This window comes from Taudactylus pleione, unplaced genomic scaffold (genome assembly GCF_031769625.1).
Source record: "Taudactylus pleione unplaced genomic scaffold, aTauple2 ptg000078l, whole genome shotgun sequence".
Taxonomy (NCBI): Eukaryota; Metazoa; Chordata; class Amphibia; order Anura; family Myobatrachidae; genus Taudactylus; species Taudactylus pleione.
The window spans coordinates 2,653,687-2,673,385 of record NW_028284480.1 but is presented as its reverse complement, the minus strand read 5'-3'; the positions used below and the strand labels follow the sequence as shown (position 1 = coordinate 2,673,385).

Genomic DNA, 19,699 nt, shown 5'->3' with positions numbered 1-19,699 from the left:
ATGTTCTAAAGCAGTGGTTCTCAAACTCGGTCCTCAGGACCCCACACCGGTCACGTTTTCCAGGTCACACAGCAGGTGCACAGGTGTATTCATTACTCACTAAAGCATTTTAAAAGATCCACATGTGGAGCTAATTATTTCACTTGTGATTCTGTGAGGAGACCTGGAAAACATGCACTGTTTGGGGTCCTGAGAACCGAGTTTGAGAACCTGTGTTCTAAAGCTATTGCCAAGAGAAACAGTGGAAAAGGGACAGAATCTGCAGTCTGCAATAAATGGAGCTTGGCAACCTGGAAACCTTGGCAAAGCCTTGCAAATATTCAGTACGGCCATTGAACCGACACCCATCTGGCTATTAAATATCCAAGGTGCATTTTATCAGTTGAATCGGTAAGAGTTATAATATACTTACATAAAATTTATAACAACAAAAACTCACCAAAATGGTCAAAACAGGTCTACACACTATAGGTTTTTATTTATACCCATATTTTGGCAAATTGTAGATTTGGATTTGTGGAGAAGATTCAACACAATGACACAAATAATCTCCTTTTGTTGCAGTTTTAACCACCAGTGGAACACGATGTAAGATTGTCCAATACATGATTACTATTCTTAAAAAGTGAGTGCGACTGAACTCTGTTTTTAATAAGACAACAAATTTATACAGTATTAGCAATGTATGTTATTTTATTTTTGTACACCCATTGAGGATATTATTTCAGGCCAAGAACAAGAACATCCTACAAGGTCCATAAGGCACCATATTTACACCCCCAACTATATTTATAAATATTTCCCATAAACAAGTCCAGTTTCTGATTAACCATACAAACACTCAGCTCTAACCCTCACTATAAACAGGTCCCATGGTCGGCTTCACAAAAAGGAATGCCGGAACCCCAAGGAAAACCCCAGATGAAGCAGTAGGCTCAGGGAAATCCAGAACAACAATATAAAAGTACCAAGAATAAAGATTTAATGAATTTGGTCTAACGCTTCATTCAGTTTCTCATGAATCCCCAGAAAGCTTTAAGGTGAAGCATGTTTGTGAGGCTGTTCAGTTCCTCCACTGGCTATACCTCAAAGAAACTCATTGTTACGTTGTGCTGCATTACTTCTGCCTAACTGCGGACTCAATGCTACTTGTTGCACACTACACTAAGGACTGACTAGACTGTCAGTTAGTAGATAGTGCCTCCCTTGCTTTAGGATCACAGTGTTGTCAATATAGTTTTTTTTTTTTTAACACATTGATTTCAGTGTGTAATATGTGAAACACAGATCTTTATTATGGGAACCCACAGCATAGCTTCCATGCATAACAGCATCAGTGGGGCCTCAGTGTTAGACATCTCTGCCACACCAGAACATTTGCTTCTTAGAACAACTTATGCATTCTGGTGCACATACTGTATGGAAATCACAGCCCAGAGGATGTCAGTAGCCAAGTGCCAGTTTAAAGGTTTAATGATCTTCCATAGCATAATTCCCATATTGGCACTTTGCATCCTAACAATGACATGAAATTCATGAGACCAGTCACCTGTCACACTGCTGTCATGTTGTTCCATTACTCTGTGCTTACAGTGCACAATATTTACACTGTTATCTTTTCTGACAAATAGCCGCTATACGGTTTTTCACATATAAATTTATCCTGTCATTTATACATGGAACCTCAGCAATCAGTGCTTTCTTAGCTTTAGGCTTTAATGTCTGCCTTCTTGTATTTTATTGTACTAGTAGAGAAAAGTTTTTTGGGCTATGTTTCACTACATTTGGTTATTTGTCTGCAATGATGCCCGCTGTTCTTGTTTCTTTTTAATTTTATTAAGACATTGTTGCTTTTTTCATCTTTTTATTAAGCTTTATTTTAGCAGGAGAACCTCGCTGTGTTTATTAACCTTTTACCTGGCTACATTGTTCATTAATAGCCATTTCCCTACGCTGCTCTATACTGTACAGCCGTGTACACACTGAGAGATATTTTAGCCGATCAATTGATCGGTCAATATATCTGGTGCCCATCGGCCAGTATGGCCAGTGTACCAGCCGTATGTCTGTGAACGACGTCGTTCACAGACATATTGCGTCGGCTGTGCAGCACAGCCGACGGACAGATGCAGATGATGGTCGATCAGTGTGTATGAATGACCATCATCTGCAGATATATCTGTGCAGTGTGTACCCACCTTACCTTTGCAGATCACCCACCAAGGGGTATATTTACTGAAGGTCGATTTTAATCAATTTAAAATCGTTTAAAAAAATCGATCAACATTGATGTTGACTTCCTTGGGCTAAATCACACATTTACTAATAGACTTTTTTTTTATTTTTAAGTATTAGTAAATGTGTGATTTAGCCGCAGAAACACAACATCGATGTTGATCGATTTTAAATCGATTAAAATCTACCTTTAGCCTATGTCTTGAAATCATCCAATAGTTATTTGCAGAGTGACATTGTCAGACAAGTATATAATTGTGCATTACACTAAAGACCTTTTCTTCTATATTGAAATACATATTCAATTTGGACACACTGGGCCTGATTCAGAGTCGGCCGCAGACGTGGGCGCAGTTGCAGATTTCCCCACAGTTGCATGTATGTCTTTATGCTAATGCTGCAACAAAGCTCTTCCCCGGTGTACATCCATGCGTCTGAATTTGCAAAGACTGAGACTCCCGCTATCAGCGTCTGTAGATGCTGAAATACCGCTTGGTGCGTCTTTACATGCCACCATCAGTCGCACCATTGAAACTTGCACCAGCTCTATGGCAGGTACAGTTTCTCTGTCTGAGTATGACATCAAATGTGACCAATTCAGCATCTTTGTGCGCCACTGCTTTCAGCGAGACTCCTATAAGACCCAACATCTCCGTGCATCTTTTCAGCCATCCCCCTCTTACCTCCCAATCACCATCCAGGAACCGAGCATCTAAATTTAATCTGCGACTTTGTACAAACAAAACCGGGACGCATGGGCGGCACGACTTCTGATGCATGCGCAAAAGAAAAAACATTGGGCGTTGGTGTGAATATCGGCATAGCGTGTGACTCTGAAACAGGCCCACTGTCTCTGTGTTTCTATGTTTTGGGGTAAGGACTAATTCAGCATCTTTAAAGCAAGTCAACTTACTTTCATGGTGTGTGTTTGTTTTTTTACGTATTTCTTTAGTTGTGGAACTACAAGTGCCAGCGGGCCCGTATTGCCCCGCATGCTGGTATTTGTGGTTCTTGAAATACCACCATGCGGGGGAGGCTTTCTGGTTCGTGTGGTTCTACAAATAAAGACAATATTTAACCCTTTAATTTACACAAAACACTAACACTATCAACCCGACATCCAGGGCTATCAGTCTATGCCTGGGGTGCCCTGGAGGCGGGGACCCCTTTATTGGGGAAGTCCCCAACTTCTCAGGGATCCCCGGCCTGGGCTGACTAGCGGTCAGGGGTAATGCTTTGGCTGGGGAAACCGGTGAAAGGTTTTCCCTGGCTGTGGGATTATCCCCCCGCTAGAAAGAGCTCGGTGCTGGTTTTGTAGCTTTCAGGGGAACCCTACTCGTTTTGTCCCCTGATTTTCCAAAACCAGGACCAGCTCAACAAAGCCCTGTGCTGGTTCTTAATATACAGAGGCCCCCTACTCATTGTGGCCCCTGTATTTTTAGAACCTGGACAGGCTTTATAAAGCCCGGGGCTGGTAAGGCTTTTGGGGAGGGGGTGCACGTCATTTTTTTTTATAATATAAAACCTTTTACAAAAGTACACACAGAAACATGCACGTATCTCATGGATATGTGCATGATTCTGTGTTAATCTGACCTGCTCAGGATATACTCGCTAGCCTGAAGCAGGTCTATTATTTGGGGTTTTTTGGTTATCTTTTTTTTTGCGAGTCTAAAACAGACACCCTACAGTTTGAGTTTCCAATATCCAAATATTCCGAAATACGGAATATTCTGAAATACGTACTTTTTTTGGCTTGACTGAGAAAATGAAACCTTTGAGTTTGATGGTTCAATGAACACAAACTTTCTCTAAGGCACAAATTATTAAAATATTGTATAAAATTACCTTCAGACTGTGTGTATAGGGTATATATGAAACATAAATGATTTTCATGTATGTACACAAACTTTGTTTGAGGCACAAAATTATTGAAAATATTGTATAAAATGACCTGCAGGCTGTGTGTATAAGGTGTATATAACACATAAATGCATTCTGTGTGTATATTTGGGTCCCATTCCCAAGATCTCATTATGGTATGCAAATATTCCAAAATACGGAATATTCCATTATCCAAAATACCCCTGGTCCCAAGCATTTTGGATATCGGAGACTCAACCTGTATTACATTGGGCGAGTTGATTGTTTTCAATGTGAAAACATCTGGATGTGAGTTTGAGAATGGATATTTTTAGTAACTCTGAAAAATGCGAGTTCTATTGAACTGACACCCTATTACATTGGAGAGTTGTGAAAAATTGCGAGTTTAGCACAAAACTCGCAATTTACAAAACAGACAACCTATTACATTTGGCCCATAGTATTGATCTGACCTTATGAGACCCAACATGATCAAGAAAGCAGAACAATCTAATGTACTGACACATGAGCCAGTCTTCCAGACATTTTGTCCACAATCTCACCTCTAATTGTTGACGAAGTTTTCCCACTTCCCATCGGCAGGATGCATTCTCTTGTGTCACCTTCTCACGTAGGCTCTTCTCAAACACTGCTTCTCCAATCGCCTGAGCTAACTGCATATCAAACCTACACAGAAAACCATCCAATTACCTTGTTTTCTTACACAGCTCCAAATGGGATGAGTGCTTCAGAGAATGTTACAGGAGGATTAAATGTTCAGCAAGTAAAATAGCAAGCTATAGCAATATCATTAAGTCCGCAGGTTACTTTCTAATGCGTTTGTCAGGTGACATTTCACTTCTGTCACCATAAAGTCTGATAAAATATCCCTGGATGGCAAAATACTAGAATCATGAATCATACGTTGTAGAAGGAAGTGACAAAATTATTGAAATTAGTCTTTCCTATTCAAAGAACAAGTGCTTACATTTAATCCTACAGAGTCCTCCCTAAAGCAATGTTACCAGTATCCAGCAGCTCTGCATTTATCTCTAACAACTTGTTATTTAGAAATACAGCTTTGAAAAAACATAAAAAAATTGCCTTTTTTCCAAGTTCACTTCGATCACTGGTTAAAATACTTACAGAATATGTACACAATTCACCAATCGTAGAAAATGTATAACACAAACTGCTGAGTAGATCAAAGTAATACTGTGTATAACTATTTACTGTACAGTACTTTGAAGCTTTTTTTTTTTACATTCTATTTTATCTCAGATGATGCTATTTTCTCCAAGTAAGGAGCTTCAAAGAGTTTGACGCAGCTTTAGTGACACTAGTGTCTACAGCAAGGGTTGTAGGGATTGCTTCCTCACATTACACAATGACATACATCAAGCATACACAGCAGGCTCTATATATTTGTAACTTCCATATATTATGGTTTACAAGATATTAATTCTGTATAGAAATTAGCAACTTATCTATTAGCATTATGTGTTGCTAAATACATTTATTTTCTCATTGATAGAATTATGTTAAATAAAGCAACTTTCTGTTTAACGCTCACCCAACATTTTTTCCAATGTGATACCTCCATAACAACAACATACCGTAGGCTGTTTGTAAAACAGGTATACTCCTATCATCTTTTGTTTTTTGCTGATATATTCTGTTCGCAAAACAAAATAGAAAGCTTGCACCAAAGTAGAATTATTGGGAACTAGCTATGCAATAAACCCTGTATCTTCAAGTGTACCTCTCAATTTAAATATATATATCATATATATGTGATATATTGGGGTGCTACTCCAGGACTAATGTATCCACAAATCCAAAATCATAAATTTCCACTGCAAGGATAACTGTTCTATGATTTTTTATATATACGCTGTTGTATAGGATAATGAATAGCAATGAGAACATTTTGCACCCATTTAGGGGTACATAGATTGGATTTATTATAGAAAAAGACAAATATCAGGAGAAGCTGCGCTCCCAGAGGAACCCATGCCACCTCGTAGGGTGATGCTGGAGAATGGATGTGTGGCAAAGCTGGGGACTTACCACTTGATTTTGGCTTCCCATTGGGGCTTAAATCAGCCTGAGGCGCTGGAGGAAGGGTAAACACCTCTCCATTGACACAACTTATCGGGACCTGAACACTATCAAAACTATTTCCATGGTCATGGGGAGTGGCCTGGCCACGAACACCCACCAGACTGCTAGACACATTACAGTTCCTAAGCATCTCAGGATTAATAGTCACAATATCATGGTTAGATCAATCAGCATTAGCAGACACATTAGCATTGCTAGGTATATCAACATTAATGGGCAAAATATCATGGTTAGACAAATCAGCATTTATATGCACATTTTCATGGTTGGAAAAATCCACATTTATATGCACATTATGAACAGTAGTGGTATAGAGAAACAACTTTTGTCCTACCAGAACATCACAAGTAAGCTAATCTATGTGATCCCTTCTCGTTTGTTTCTTGAATTTAGGGGACTTTACCCGAGAAAGAAACAAATGCGGGCAGAAGGGAAATGTCTCCCCAAGGGTCATTGTAAATACCTGGGCAGACACCTGTTCCTCAGGCAAGACAAAAGCCTGAAAGTGAGGGCAGTCATGATGAATCATTAACACAGGGGTTGGTAATCACGGACACACACCCATAAGTAATTTGGCAGGCTTTCCCCTGATTGTCAAAGGGACCAAAACAGCAGGAAAATCCCAAACATCCCTGTGCTCACAACAAATGCAAACTAATTCATGGGGCAACAAACACTCCAGGGAAAACAAGACCCTCTGTATTAAATTAGTAGCAGAGCCAGAGTCCACCAAACCTTTGACCAGTCTGTTTTCCACCTGTACACATATATGTTTCAGAGGTGGGACTGTACAGGTTTCAGTGGTGGTAAAGACCCCGGAAAGGGAGCAGGTCATCTATGGACACTCTCATTTTTGATGCTTGGATTGGCAACACGATGAACACATCTGCGATGGCGATCATCGCGTTTCATGTATAGCAAATTCCACGGCAAAAAGTATTTTGATATAAACTGAAACACAGAACTATGGACCTGGATTTTCTTGGGGACGTCTATAGATGAGGGAACTGGAGCCTGTCCAAATCCAGTCTTACAGATAAGATAGCAATGTTGACTTTGGATGGGCTGGCCAGCTCAGGGTCAAGATCTTAACCCCATTGTGAACCTCTGGGACAAATTTGAGCAACGGGTGCGTTCCAGGTCAACTCGACCTTCTTCAGTGTCACAGTTGGTCACTGTACTTAAGGCAGAATGGCAAAACATACCGCCTGCTGTTGTCCAGGAACTTGTGAATAGTTTGCCAAGAAGGGTGTCAGCAGTAATCCCTGCAGGTGGTGGACCTAGAAATTATCTTTTGTCTCCATATTGTAGTATACATATAGGGTGGGACAAGCAAAATAGGTCTGAGATATTTGTTTATAATGATACAATATCACTATTAAAGATGCATTACCTACCATCCATCTCATGGCTGTTCCATGCAGCCAATGTTACTGAAGCTCCATGGTTCATCTCACAACCATAACCAAAAACGAATTTGCAGAGCTACAGTACCTAGGTTAGTGATTAGTGAAAGTGCAACTCTAGGACCAATCAGAGGTTGCAATCACTGCAGCTTTTGGGGTACATTTATTAAGATGAGAGTTCTATTTAAGAAGTGATGTTGTCCTTAGCAACCAATCAGATTCCAGGTATTATCTTCTAGAAGGTGCTAGATAAATGAGAAGTTGAATCTGATTGGTTTCTATGGACAACATCACTTCTTAAATAAAACTCCCATCTTAGTAAATGTACTCCTTTGATTGCTCCTGCTAGTCACATTCTTCTTCCACAGTCATTTTAATATAGTGAACAAAATTATTCACCATTTTTATGCTAATGCAGCATTAAAATAATTTTAAGTGATTTTGGACACAATTTCTAAATTTTCTACTTGCTTTCTAAAATCAAACATTAATAACACAGATTGTGCAAAAACAACTGAGCATGCCATACATGTGTTATTAGTAAATAGCAAACAGAGAACAAAGCTGGTCACTTGATGAAAGATGTCTCTCTGTATGGCCCTTACTTTCGCTGTCTTTTCTCAAGCTCATGGTTGCGGATCTGCTGATTTTCCATCAACACTCGAGTGTCCTCAAGATCAGATGTCAAGTGTTTGCACTTCCTGTTCACTTGCTGAGCTGCCCGTCTGGTATTCTCATACGCACTTTGCAAATCACTGAGCTGTGGAACCAAGGTAGAAGGTGAATTATATCAGCAATTTTAGTCCACAATTTATGCTCTACAGCACACATTTGTACAGCAGAAATTGTCATTTAATGGACAGATAACCCCTGAGCAACTGTATTATTCATTTTTTGTTTTTTGTTTTATTGCCATCTGCGCTGAAACATGCTCAAGAAAAACCTCCGTTATAAATCAGTCACTAGCCAAAGAAATGATTATGGAAATAACTGCATTTTATGCATTTGAAAAATACTGGAATGTTCCAGTAAGATATTGTCATGGCAATCTATAAATTGTAGAAAGCGGTCAAGCATTTTCTTTTCTGCCTATGCTTTTGCATAAAATCATATGATGAACATTACAGACTAAACTTTATAGAAGAAAAATGGGAAAAAAAACTACGCAATACCAAACTAGCACAATAGTCATTAAATAAATGGAAAATAGATGTATTTTTTACACTCTATATTTATTGAACATTGGAATAAGGATCAGTAGAAGTATTACATAAAAAAGCATGTAATTATAAAACATTTAGGGCTCATTTATACAAAGCACATTTATTTTCTTTTGTTAAATCTGATGCATCTCAAAATCAGTAGCATTTACACCAAACTTACCATATGACAGCTGCAACAAGTGTATATACCCCTCACAATAATGCATAGATGTGGCTTGTCTTTGGGACAGGAGTTCCTGAAGCTATTCAATAGACCTCGCTGTGGCCTACACTTAGTTGGCAGGCGCCAGTTTTCACGGCTTAAGCCGGGGATTAAGTAATGGTAACTGCCATTCTTTGACTTCAGTGCCATCTGCGCTGCTGTTAGCGCACACGCTAAGCTGGAAACCAGCATCGCGGCCGTAGTTTAGTCAGATTTCTGCTCGTAGAGGAGGGTGCGAACAGAAATCCTTTAGTTGGGAGTTTACAGCACGGTCAATCTAAGCTATTCAACGTCGCACTGAATTGAATCGCCCCTATTGTTAGTAGTGAGTGCTAAGTCCTATTGTTAATAGTAAGTCACGTTACCATATTTGTACAATATACAGTATTATAATGAAGTGTCATACAGTGTATACACAAATAACAATAATGTATTGACCGTGTTTGTTAATAAATGTGAAAATTGCATTTCCTATGTAAAATATAAATTAAACTTAGGGTGGGTACACACCTAAATGACCAGCAATCGTGCCGATGTTCAGGACGGTTTGGCTTCACCCTGGACAACGCATGATTGCCTGTACACACTTAAAAGATTTAATGAACGATGGAACGATCACTATTCCGTCTTGTGATTGGTCGTGCAGCATGGGAGCACGCAAATCAGGCATACACACTGCACAATATGTCCAATTTGACGTTCCGATTTGGCCAAATCGGGCTGATATCATTCAGATGTGTACCTGGCCTTAATTAAATCTAAGACAAGCAACTTAAGAAATGTCAATTAATGAATGTAAATTAATTGGAGTGACTTGATATACTATAAAAAACTGCGCTAATTAATTAAATACTTTCTGTTAGAGGGGTCCATATGCCAATCAAAAGCAGCTACATTTTGCCGCTGATAGTTATCCATGTGTATTGCTGAGCTAGCCCACCAGTAACCACAAAATATATACTTCTTAAAAGATATTTGTAGATGTGAAGAGAAAAAAAAGTTTTTATTGCACTGATTGATCAAAAAGGTGAAACAAAATTTTTTTTGTTGGTTTAGTTAATAAATGATATCTGGTTTCTGTCTACAGTACCTATCTAATCACTTAGTGCTACAACTTTTATTTCTCTCTAGTACTCTCTTCAGATCTGCCTCAGTTTAAAGCAACAGTTTGATTAAAGTTATTCTAGATTTATAGCACCGCAGCAGACAGAGAACTTATATACCATTTCCCGGTATCTGGGGATGTCTCCATGTCTAATTGTGTTGCAACTACATAAACATGCCATTATTATACTTGGCCTATGCTTGTCCGACCCCGTTCCGCTTCTCCAGGTGTAAGGAGTCACAAGTCATTGATGCACAAACAGCTAGTTATATATGGATTTAACCTGCCGTACACTGAACAATAATAATTCAGAACATCAGTTGAAACTGTTGTTCAGCTTACTCTATTCTGTTAAATGAAGATCACCTCCATACACTTTACATTGTATGGAGGCCACCGTAACTGTGATGTAGTTTGCCTGTTATGTGTTCTACTGAATCATCTGTATTATTGTGCTGTCTATGGCTGACTTTATGCAGAACATAATTTAGGTTTGCTGTACAAGCACTATAAAACAACACATATCTTATGCAAAAAAAACCAAACATGTACTTCCATCACTAAATGAGACCCTTAATTTCTTTGCAGTTATATCAGTAAATGATTTGCACATTTGGTGCTTCAGTGAAAACATGACATGTACAGTACGGCCTAGTCTAACTATATGTTGCAGACTGCTCTGCATAGTGATTTCTTGCATTCCAGGGAACCTGCATAATTCACTGTCTTATTATCTTGATTTTTAAATTAGCATCTCAGACATTATAATATATATTTTGTAATAAAATATTTAAAATATATTTTTTTTCCCCTTTGTTAGAGCTTTACAGTGTGGAGATAAAATAAATATATATATATTGATTGCAGTATATGATTACAATACAGAACAAAGAAAAATGGAGTATTTATAATTTCTTACACTATAATATGCCTTATTCAATGTTAAGCTATGGTCTCCAAACTGACCTCTATTTTATGCTGTGACGTAGTGTCTGTTGTCCCAGGCTGTGCGATATTTCTAGCTACAGGTGTGTTCTCTGTTGTTGTCCTTCTAGCTGCGCCTAAGTCCTGTGTGAGTTTACTCATGTGCGTCTTTTTTACTGCAAATGCGTTTTATTCACAATACCATGCGAATAAGCCGCACAAGCAGACTTTGCTCATTAAAATGACATGTGGCATGTGTATGTGTTTCAGTGCCAGCCGAGACACACGGGAGCTGGCGGCTCTCAAGCGACCTGTTTAATGCAACTCATAATGCACAAAGGGTACACGAGAAAGGACATATCTGTATGTATACTGTATAATCAGTAGGATGTTAGGTATGTCCAAGCTAAGGGACCCCAACATTTCAGCAAAGTTTCTTACTGAGCCCTGTTATTAATTATCTTGCACTTTACCAGTTTACCTATCTACAGTAGCATGAGCATAGTACTGAAACATTTACCAAAGTATGAGGCACATGATAAACCACTTAAAGATGAATCCTGTGCATAAAAGTAGCCCTACTTAGCATAATGTGCACTAAGGATCATTTATTTATTATTTGCGCTTTAGAGGTGCACTTTACATTAGTAAGTAGATTTATAGGCCAATTGTAATGAAAAAATAATGAAATGGGGGCAGGGAACAAGACGCCATAACATCTCATCCCTGAGTGAGGGAAGAGTAACCTGAAGCTGAAAAGAGGAGCGCCCACCTCACGGCAGGCCAGAGTGAGACCAGTGCAGATATAATATATGGGGAGGGGTTGTGCTCTTCCTCTATTAAAGTGCAAAAATGTCTAGTTTTCACTCCGGGTACCATTCAAGTACAATCTCCTCCACTGCTGTGCAGGTTTTGCATACTACTGTATGTAATATACAGTATCACAGCTTTTCTGGCATGGCACTGCTAGTAAGCTCCTGCATACACAGGTTGTTTCATGACACCTGACACCACTCAGTGATGGGCAATAAGCAACCCTCCAGCTGTTGCTTAACTACACATCCCAGGATGCCTAGCAACAGTTTTAGCATGGCCAAATAGCAAAGCTGTGGCATGCTGGGATGTGTAGTTCTACAATAGCTGGGGGGCCGCTTATTGCCCACCACTAACTCAGAGACTGGGAGGAGTAAATTAGGGATGTGCAGGCTCAGATAGGTTCGCGCGCAAACTCGTACCTATCCGAGCCTGCACATCCCTAGAGTAAATGTAATAGGCTGCGGCTATAAAGACTAGTACTTAGCATGCGGTTTATAAGGACATGCCAGCTGCAAAGAGAGCTGAAACAAACAATAAGGGGTCTATTCATCATCACTTAATTTCTATAAAAGCAGGTGAAAATATTTTCACCTACTTTTGTAGAAATTAAGGATTGGAGAAAATCATTATAAAGGTAAAGCAGGAGATATCACGGATATTTCCTGCTTACCTTTCAGACCTGTATGGGGACCTAAATTCATCAAGCTCAGAAAACACAACATATTTGGAGCGTGACTGCGGGAACGTTTGGTTCTGCACATACTGCACCACCGATTTTACCCCATGGACCACGGATTTCTTCCCTCTGTCACTGCTCGGATCCTTACGCCAGAAGTCGCACATGCATGAACCCAAGTTCACGCATGTGCAGTAGCACTGCCGAGCCAGAAGCAGCAGTGCTGAGTTTTACCATTACTAAAGCAGTAGCGAAAGGATTTGTGGGGACAGCTAATCTTCAAATTAGCTATCTCCACACTGGAACAATGTTGAATTGATTCAGTGCTCACAGCAAATTAGAAACGTAATTATTGGGGCTACAGAGAGCCCACAAGTTGCAGCCTCCGAGAAGTAGCCTCAATAGCAGCTGACATTTAGAAGGAGGTTACAGGAAATGTCAATATTTGGGCATGCAGAACAGTTCAGGAATAGCATAACAGGGCAGGTTCTGTGTCAGAAACGAATAATAAGGTTCAAGAACAATCGGGTCAGCATGAGATGGTCAGACAGAATAAGTCATAAGCACAACAAAGGTTCAAACAAGACACAAAAAAAGTCTACAACAAAGGTATCTGACATTCACCCTAAATGGGTGAAGGTGTATAAAATGCAGGTGTAAGTATAAATAATGTGCTTAAACATTTATAGACATCAGTTAATGATATTAACAGACATTATTAGGTACTGTATAAAAATGTATTGGCATACTAATTCCTAGACACAAATATACATAAATTATGCACAATAACCCTGGTGATGCCAAATACAACAGCTCGTCTGTCCCCTATGGCAGGGAACTGTGTCAGTAACGACCTTCCTGAACATTTGGTACCCACTGCGAAGTCCAGCATCTACTGGAATGTAATAAGAGTAATTTATCTGTCAGATGAAATCTTAAACAAGAAATATGATTATGCAAAAAATACATGCTGAGAGCTCTGCATAAAGATACAGTTAATGGCATCATATTTTACCAACTTCAATCTTGCTTATGCATTAATAACAGTATAGTGCATGTCTAGGCCAATTCTGAGAGCACTGTCTTACATCAATAGCTGGGTAAGCTCTGTGTGCACCAGAAATACACTTTGTCTCTTGGGTTTTAGGTGATATTGTTATTTAATATTGTCAAATTACATCAGTGGATGTTATTGTAATAATATTATTGAAATATAATAACATTAGTTACTACAGTGGAGACATTACAGTTAAACTATTTTCTGTACACTGAACATGACAATCAATATAATTATATAGTGTAAAGCGCAACGGAATTTGTTGGCACTATATAAGAAAATGTTGATAAATAATAATTATTATTATTATTTATTATTATTAAGGTATTAGTAAGTTTGAAAAATAATACAAATAAACAAATCAATACAGGTAAAACATCCTACAGTGAAATATAATAAATGAGAATTTGTGTGCAAGGACTTACAATAACACGAAGTATGGAATGAAAGTTTATGCTAGGAACTGGGAAGATCTATATCAGAAAAAGAAACTCCCTCAGTTACATGTACACCTGACTTCACTAATACTATCACACGCATGGACAGGACACTGCTTGTCAAAAAATCATTTGTGCAAATACTGCTCCTGCTGAGAACATTCTGATGTTCATACATGGTTGATTAATCCCCACCTATTTCACAACTGAGAAAAGTCTAGATGACCAGACCTTAGTCCAGAGGTTCCCAAATTTAATCATCAAGGCTCCCCAACAGATCAGGTTTTAGAGAGTTCCTTGGTTGAGAACAGGTGACTTTATTAGTACCTCAGTCAATTTGATTTAACCACCTGTGCTCAACCAGGGATATTGCTAAAACCTGAATGGTTGGGGAGCCTTGAGGACCGCGTTTAGGAACCTCTGCCTTAGTCAAACACACCTAAAAATCTATTCTAGCTACTGCTTTCTGTCATAGTTAATGATTATAATTTCTGATTTCGTAAATTCCCAAAGATTGAAGGGAAATCAGACCTAGCTCAGTATCTGTCATCTACTGTGCAGAGCCAGGACCTAGCACAGTGAATGTAATCTTCAACTGACTGAAGCCAGGAACTAGCACAGTGCCTATATTCAGGAACATGTATCTCCATTAATGGCTACAATTGTTTATCTTCTACTGTACTGTATATATCATATGCAACTCAGAACTTTTAAGGGGCATACACATGAGACGATAAATTTGAACGATATAAACATTAACAATATTGTTCAACGATATATCGTTCAGTGTATATGTAGTGAACAACCAACGATGCGCCCTCCCGCTGGACGATAACGATATCTTTGGTCGTCTGTACATGCAGGCCAATTTGGACGATATCGTCAAGATTTGCCTATTCAGAGATGTGGCAGGATGACTTCACTGAAAGATATCTCTTTCAGTGTGTACACCCAATATCATTTGTCCTGCACTACAGAAAGTTCAAAGGGAAATCTTTCACCAATATCGTTCATACAGTACATCGTCTAGTGTGTATACACCTGTAGATTGTAAGATTGCTAGTTTGACATCTTCACCTCTGGTTTCTTGTCATTGTATGTCATTTGTTTATATATCATGATCCCAACAATTTGCAACCCTGCTTAAAATTTTGGTACATTGTAAATAACTAGTAAAGGCACCCAACAACATATGCTAGGTCACCTCAGTCTGCCCTCCCTCTATCCAATGATCTGCCCCCCCCCTCCCCCCTCCACTTTACCAGTTATTAGAACCAAGCTCCATTACTGCACTAAATGTTGAGCAGTCACAGCACTATGTAGTTATTAACATACCAGGAACCGGGATCATAAAGCTACAGTAATAGTACTCTCCAATGATCAAGGGTGTACACACCCCAAAATGTTACCACATCAACCCGATATGACAGTACACTATATACTCTTACATGTCATAAGACTCACTTATGCTAGGAATATCAGGGCAAGAGTGAAATACTTTCCTAAAGTATTTAGGCACTAGGGGATATTTACCAATTTATTACTTACTAGTATTGATAATAATATTAATTTTATTTACATAGTGCTTTTCTCCAAAAGGACTGAAGGCGCTTAGTATACAAGATTTGTCATTATTTTAGGAATATATTAATTAATTTGTAAAATTTTTTTACTAATACTATTGTTTAGCTGTTTGGCATTTTGTCCATCTGGCAGCATCGTCTAATTCATCAGTATTAATAAGAGTCTGCTTTACATTTTCTAGGTATGGTCAGGCTCGGACTGGGCTGTCGGGGAAATGGGGAGATCCCCAGTGTACCCAGTTGACTCGTAGCCATGCCCTCAATTGCAGGAGGGTGGGGCCTATGGCGCCATTCACTCGCTTTCCCCCATGGGCCAATTCATAACTGGCTGCCGCAATCGGTGCAGCAGCATTCAGAGGTTCCATTTGTATGTTTGGGAAACTATGAGAATATGCCTGCCACCGCAGATCTGCTGTGACTGCAATACACTAATAGGAAATACAGGTTTACCTCTAATGCACACATTAGTACCTGTCAGATGCAGCTTTTGTCCCTCCCTGGAGCCTGTGCATCACTCCATAGATACAGTGTGTGCCCAAAGCCTGCACTACAGGAAAATGGCTGCCACAGGGATTCATGGTGAGCTCTAAGATATTGGCTACCGCTCACACATCACTTATTGAACAATCTTAACCCCCAGTGCTCGTACACAGTACCATTAGCACAGTATTGTGAAAGTGCATCAGGGGGCCCTTCACAAAGCAGCACAGTGGGGTTCCCTCACACAGGAGCACAGAGGGGACCCTCACACACAGCAGCACAGGGGGTGGGGGGTTTAACACAGCAACACAGAGGGGACTCTCACGCAGTAGCACAGAGAGAGCTCACACACAGCAGCACAGATTGAACCCTCACACAGCAGCACAGAAGGGGGACCATTACACAGTAGAACAGAGGGAACCTCTCACACAGCTGCTCAGAGGCCCCCTGTGCTGCTGTATTATGCAACACTATAGGAGCTAAACTGCATGTCATATAAAAGTATAAGAATTCCTGACTAAATATAAGGATATCCTATCAGAGGGGGGATTGGACACAGAACAGTTCCAGCTGGGTAAGCCGGCTTGGAGGTGCCCAAGACCTCCAATTTTCACAGGAGGGGGGGGAGCTCCCATGTTGCTAACTGTGGTCAGCACTTTCGGCAACCTGCTGGGCCCTGGTGCCTAGTGGCTGTCTAGCTCCCCTCCAATACAGAGGCTCTGCGCTGCCTCTGTATCAAAGGGGAACTAGACAGCCGCCGGGTATTAGGACCCAGCGGTGCAACCTCTGACCTGCACCTTCTGACCATGGACAACACCCGGCACTGCGTCTTCTCTCATCTCCATCCATCCGCTATGCCTCAGATGTGACAGTGTGATGGATTGATTAACAGGCAATAAGCACCTTATATATGTGACTGTGTCAAACTGCAGTAAAACTTATACATTGAGGAATTATTGGAGCGATTCAATTCATTGTGATGTGAATAGCGCTGGGATGTTGGTCTACTAGAAGCACTTAAGTCGGAGAATGCCGGTTCTCGCTACTTAAGCAGGGTGTTTAACCAGAATTCTCCGACAAAAGTGCCAGCCGCGAGGCTGTTAGCGCCACCCTAAGCCAGCAAACAGCCTCGCGGCCGGCACTTTAGTCTGACTTCTCCTTGCACCCTCAGGGCGATGCGAGGTGAAATCATTAGTCGGACTGAACATAGTGGTCAATTGAATAGCTCCAGGAGCTCCCTCCTGACATTGCTCAATTCACGCTGGATTGAAGCCCCCAAAGTTCCAACAAGCTAAATAACTGCACTTTGCCTAAGGCTTTCCTATGATTACAGCCTGAAATTAATGTACCCCTTTTAAGTTGTCCGCACAGCCCAGGGTGACTGATCCCTATATCAGCAACCATGTACCATTGGCCCTGTTAATCTGGTTGTGACCTAATGACTGGGGACATCAGCCAGACCCATAGTAGTGCGGAGAGTTGCCATCTGATCCCCAGGCACCCCTGCTCCCTTACCCGGCTATGATGGGGTCTGCACATGATATCTCCGAGCTGTGGAGCTGGTTTGTTGCCTGTGATGTGAATGGCTCTGGGCTGTTGGAGCTGGAAGTGGTGTGGTGTGTAGGGATCTGGAAGAATAGCCCCAGCCTGCTCAATGTGGATCAACAGAATCAACTACCTCGTGGACATTTCTTACCTGTTCGAGGAGGTGTACGAAGCTCCGAACATTTCCGCTTTCCTACCCCCGAAGCCGCCTTCTTGCTGAAAGGAGGGGAGGGCCAATGTGTTTTTTTCTGTGAGGGACAATGTGTCTTTTTTCCTGTCGGGGCCAATGTGTGTGTGTTTTTTCCTGTAGAGGCCAACGTGTTTTATTTTTTTCTGTGGGTTCCAATGTATTTAATTATTTAATTTATTTTTCCCATGGTGGCCAATGTTTGTGTTTTTTTTCCTGTGGTGGCCAATATGTGTGTTTCTTTTTTACCATGGGGGCCTATGTGTATGTTTTTTTCCCGTATGGACAATGGGCCTGATTGAGATCCGGACGCTATTTGCGGCCGCTCGCTGGCTAAAAGGGGCCGGCTATTTAAATCATGTGCTCGCACTGCGTGGCATAAAGCCGCCCACTAAGTAATAGTGAGCGGCCGCACTATGCGCTCGCACCTGTATAAAGACGCCCCTTTGCAACTCGCAACACACGTCATCTCCGGCAGTTGTAGGATTAATCGGGAACATCAAGAGTCATCATAGCTGCTCGCAGTGCTTGTGGTAGCCTTTTCCCACCACAACATTGCGAGCAGTTCAGGCTAAAATACAACCCAGTCACGTGTGTAATGACGCTACTTTGCTAATTATGCACACCCATTAAACGCCGTACTGATGATCGGGCACGCCTGCGTTCGCACATCCACACCCCCATTTACAAGCACCTTCCCCTGTCACCACCCACAAACGGCAAATCTGTCACTCCAAATAGCGGCCAGACTGCAGGCTACGGGCGAGCACTTTCCCATCGCACTGGCTGGTTCACACACGCGCATTGCGACTCATATGATGCGAGCGAGCGCAGCATAGCGTCCAGGTCTGAATCAGGCCCTATCTGTTTGTTTGTTTTCCTGTGGGGGACAATGTTTGCATTTTTTGTCCAGTGTGGGACTGATGGTGTGCCTTGGCAATTTTAAAAAAGTTTGGTGTGCTGCAAGTTGAAAAAGGTTGAATATCACTGGTGTATACATTTACAGTTCTGTGTTCATTTGACCACTGATCCCAATAACAAGTGTGTCCCTAACCCTCAGTCTCCACCTGTCAGAGACATGTATTTTCCCCCTTTCAAAGCTGCCCATATGCTGACATGATGTAAAAACTGTTTGTGTAAACTAAAACTTTTGTTTTCCATGGGACAAAATTACATCTGGAACAGAGGGGGCCTGATTCAGAGGTGGTTGCAGAAGTGCACATAGCGGCAAATGCTATGGGGCCCACAGCTGCCTCCTGCATCTTCCTTGTCAAAGTTACATGTGTTATATACATGTTTCACCATTGGGTGGTACAGAGCGGCCCTTACAAACTTTTGCTATGGAGCATTCCAGGGCCAGATTAAGGTCTGTGGGGGCCCCTGGGCAACAAACTTGTGGGGCCCCCTAACAGTGATCTGAGTATGTATGTATGTATGTATGTATGTATATATATATATATATATATATACACACAGTGTTTCCTCTCCCCCAACCCCACAACCAGCCCACCAGCAGCACCACACTTTAAGAAAAAAAACATTAATTAACTCACCCTCCGGGCCGAGGAAATATCACAGCAGCAGCTCCTGTCTTCATTTCACCTACACGGGCTAAAGTCCAGACGCGACTGTTGAGGGGGTGGGCTGGCGTGGGGCTGCGCAGTGTGACCTCTGACGTTACGCCTGCATTGCTGTACAGCCCCACTGCACAGCCTGCCCGCCGGTCGGCCGGAGCAGTGCCGCGCTCTGAGCCCAAGTGCTCAGCGAGCGCTGCCCGGCTGAAGTGACAGAGGACCGCAGCGGAGACAGCTAAATGCTGTACTCCGCCGGTCTCAG

The 19,699-nt window shown here is 41.1% G+C and overlaps 1 protein-coding gene across 1 annotated transcript in view; it reads right to left on the bottom strand.

Moving 5' to 3' along the window:
* Window positions 1–19,699, bottom strand: part of MYO18B (myosin XVIIIB) — a 586,172-nt gene that overhangs the window by 204,826 nt on the left and 361,647 nt on the right. The window contains exons 30-31 of the mRNA XM_088467895.1: window positions 8,234–8,388; window positions 4,662–4,785 (exon numbers count right to left, since the gene is read on the bottom strand). Coding sequence (XP_088324021.1) covers window positions 4,662–4,785; window positions 8,234–8,388 — 279 coding nt within the window. The remainder of the gene's footprint in view (window positions 1–4,661; window positions 4,786–8,233; window positions 8,389–19,699) is intronic.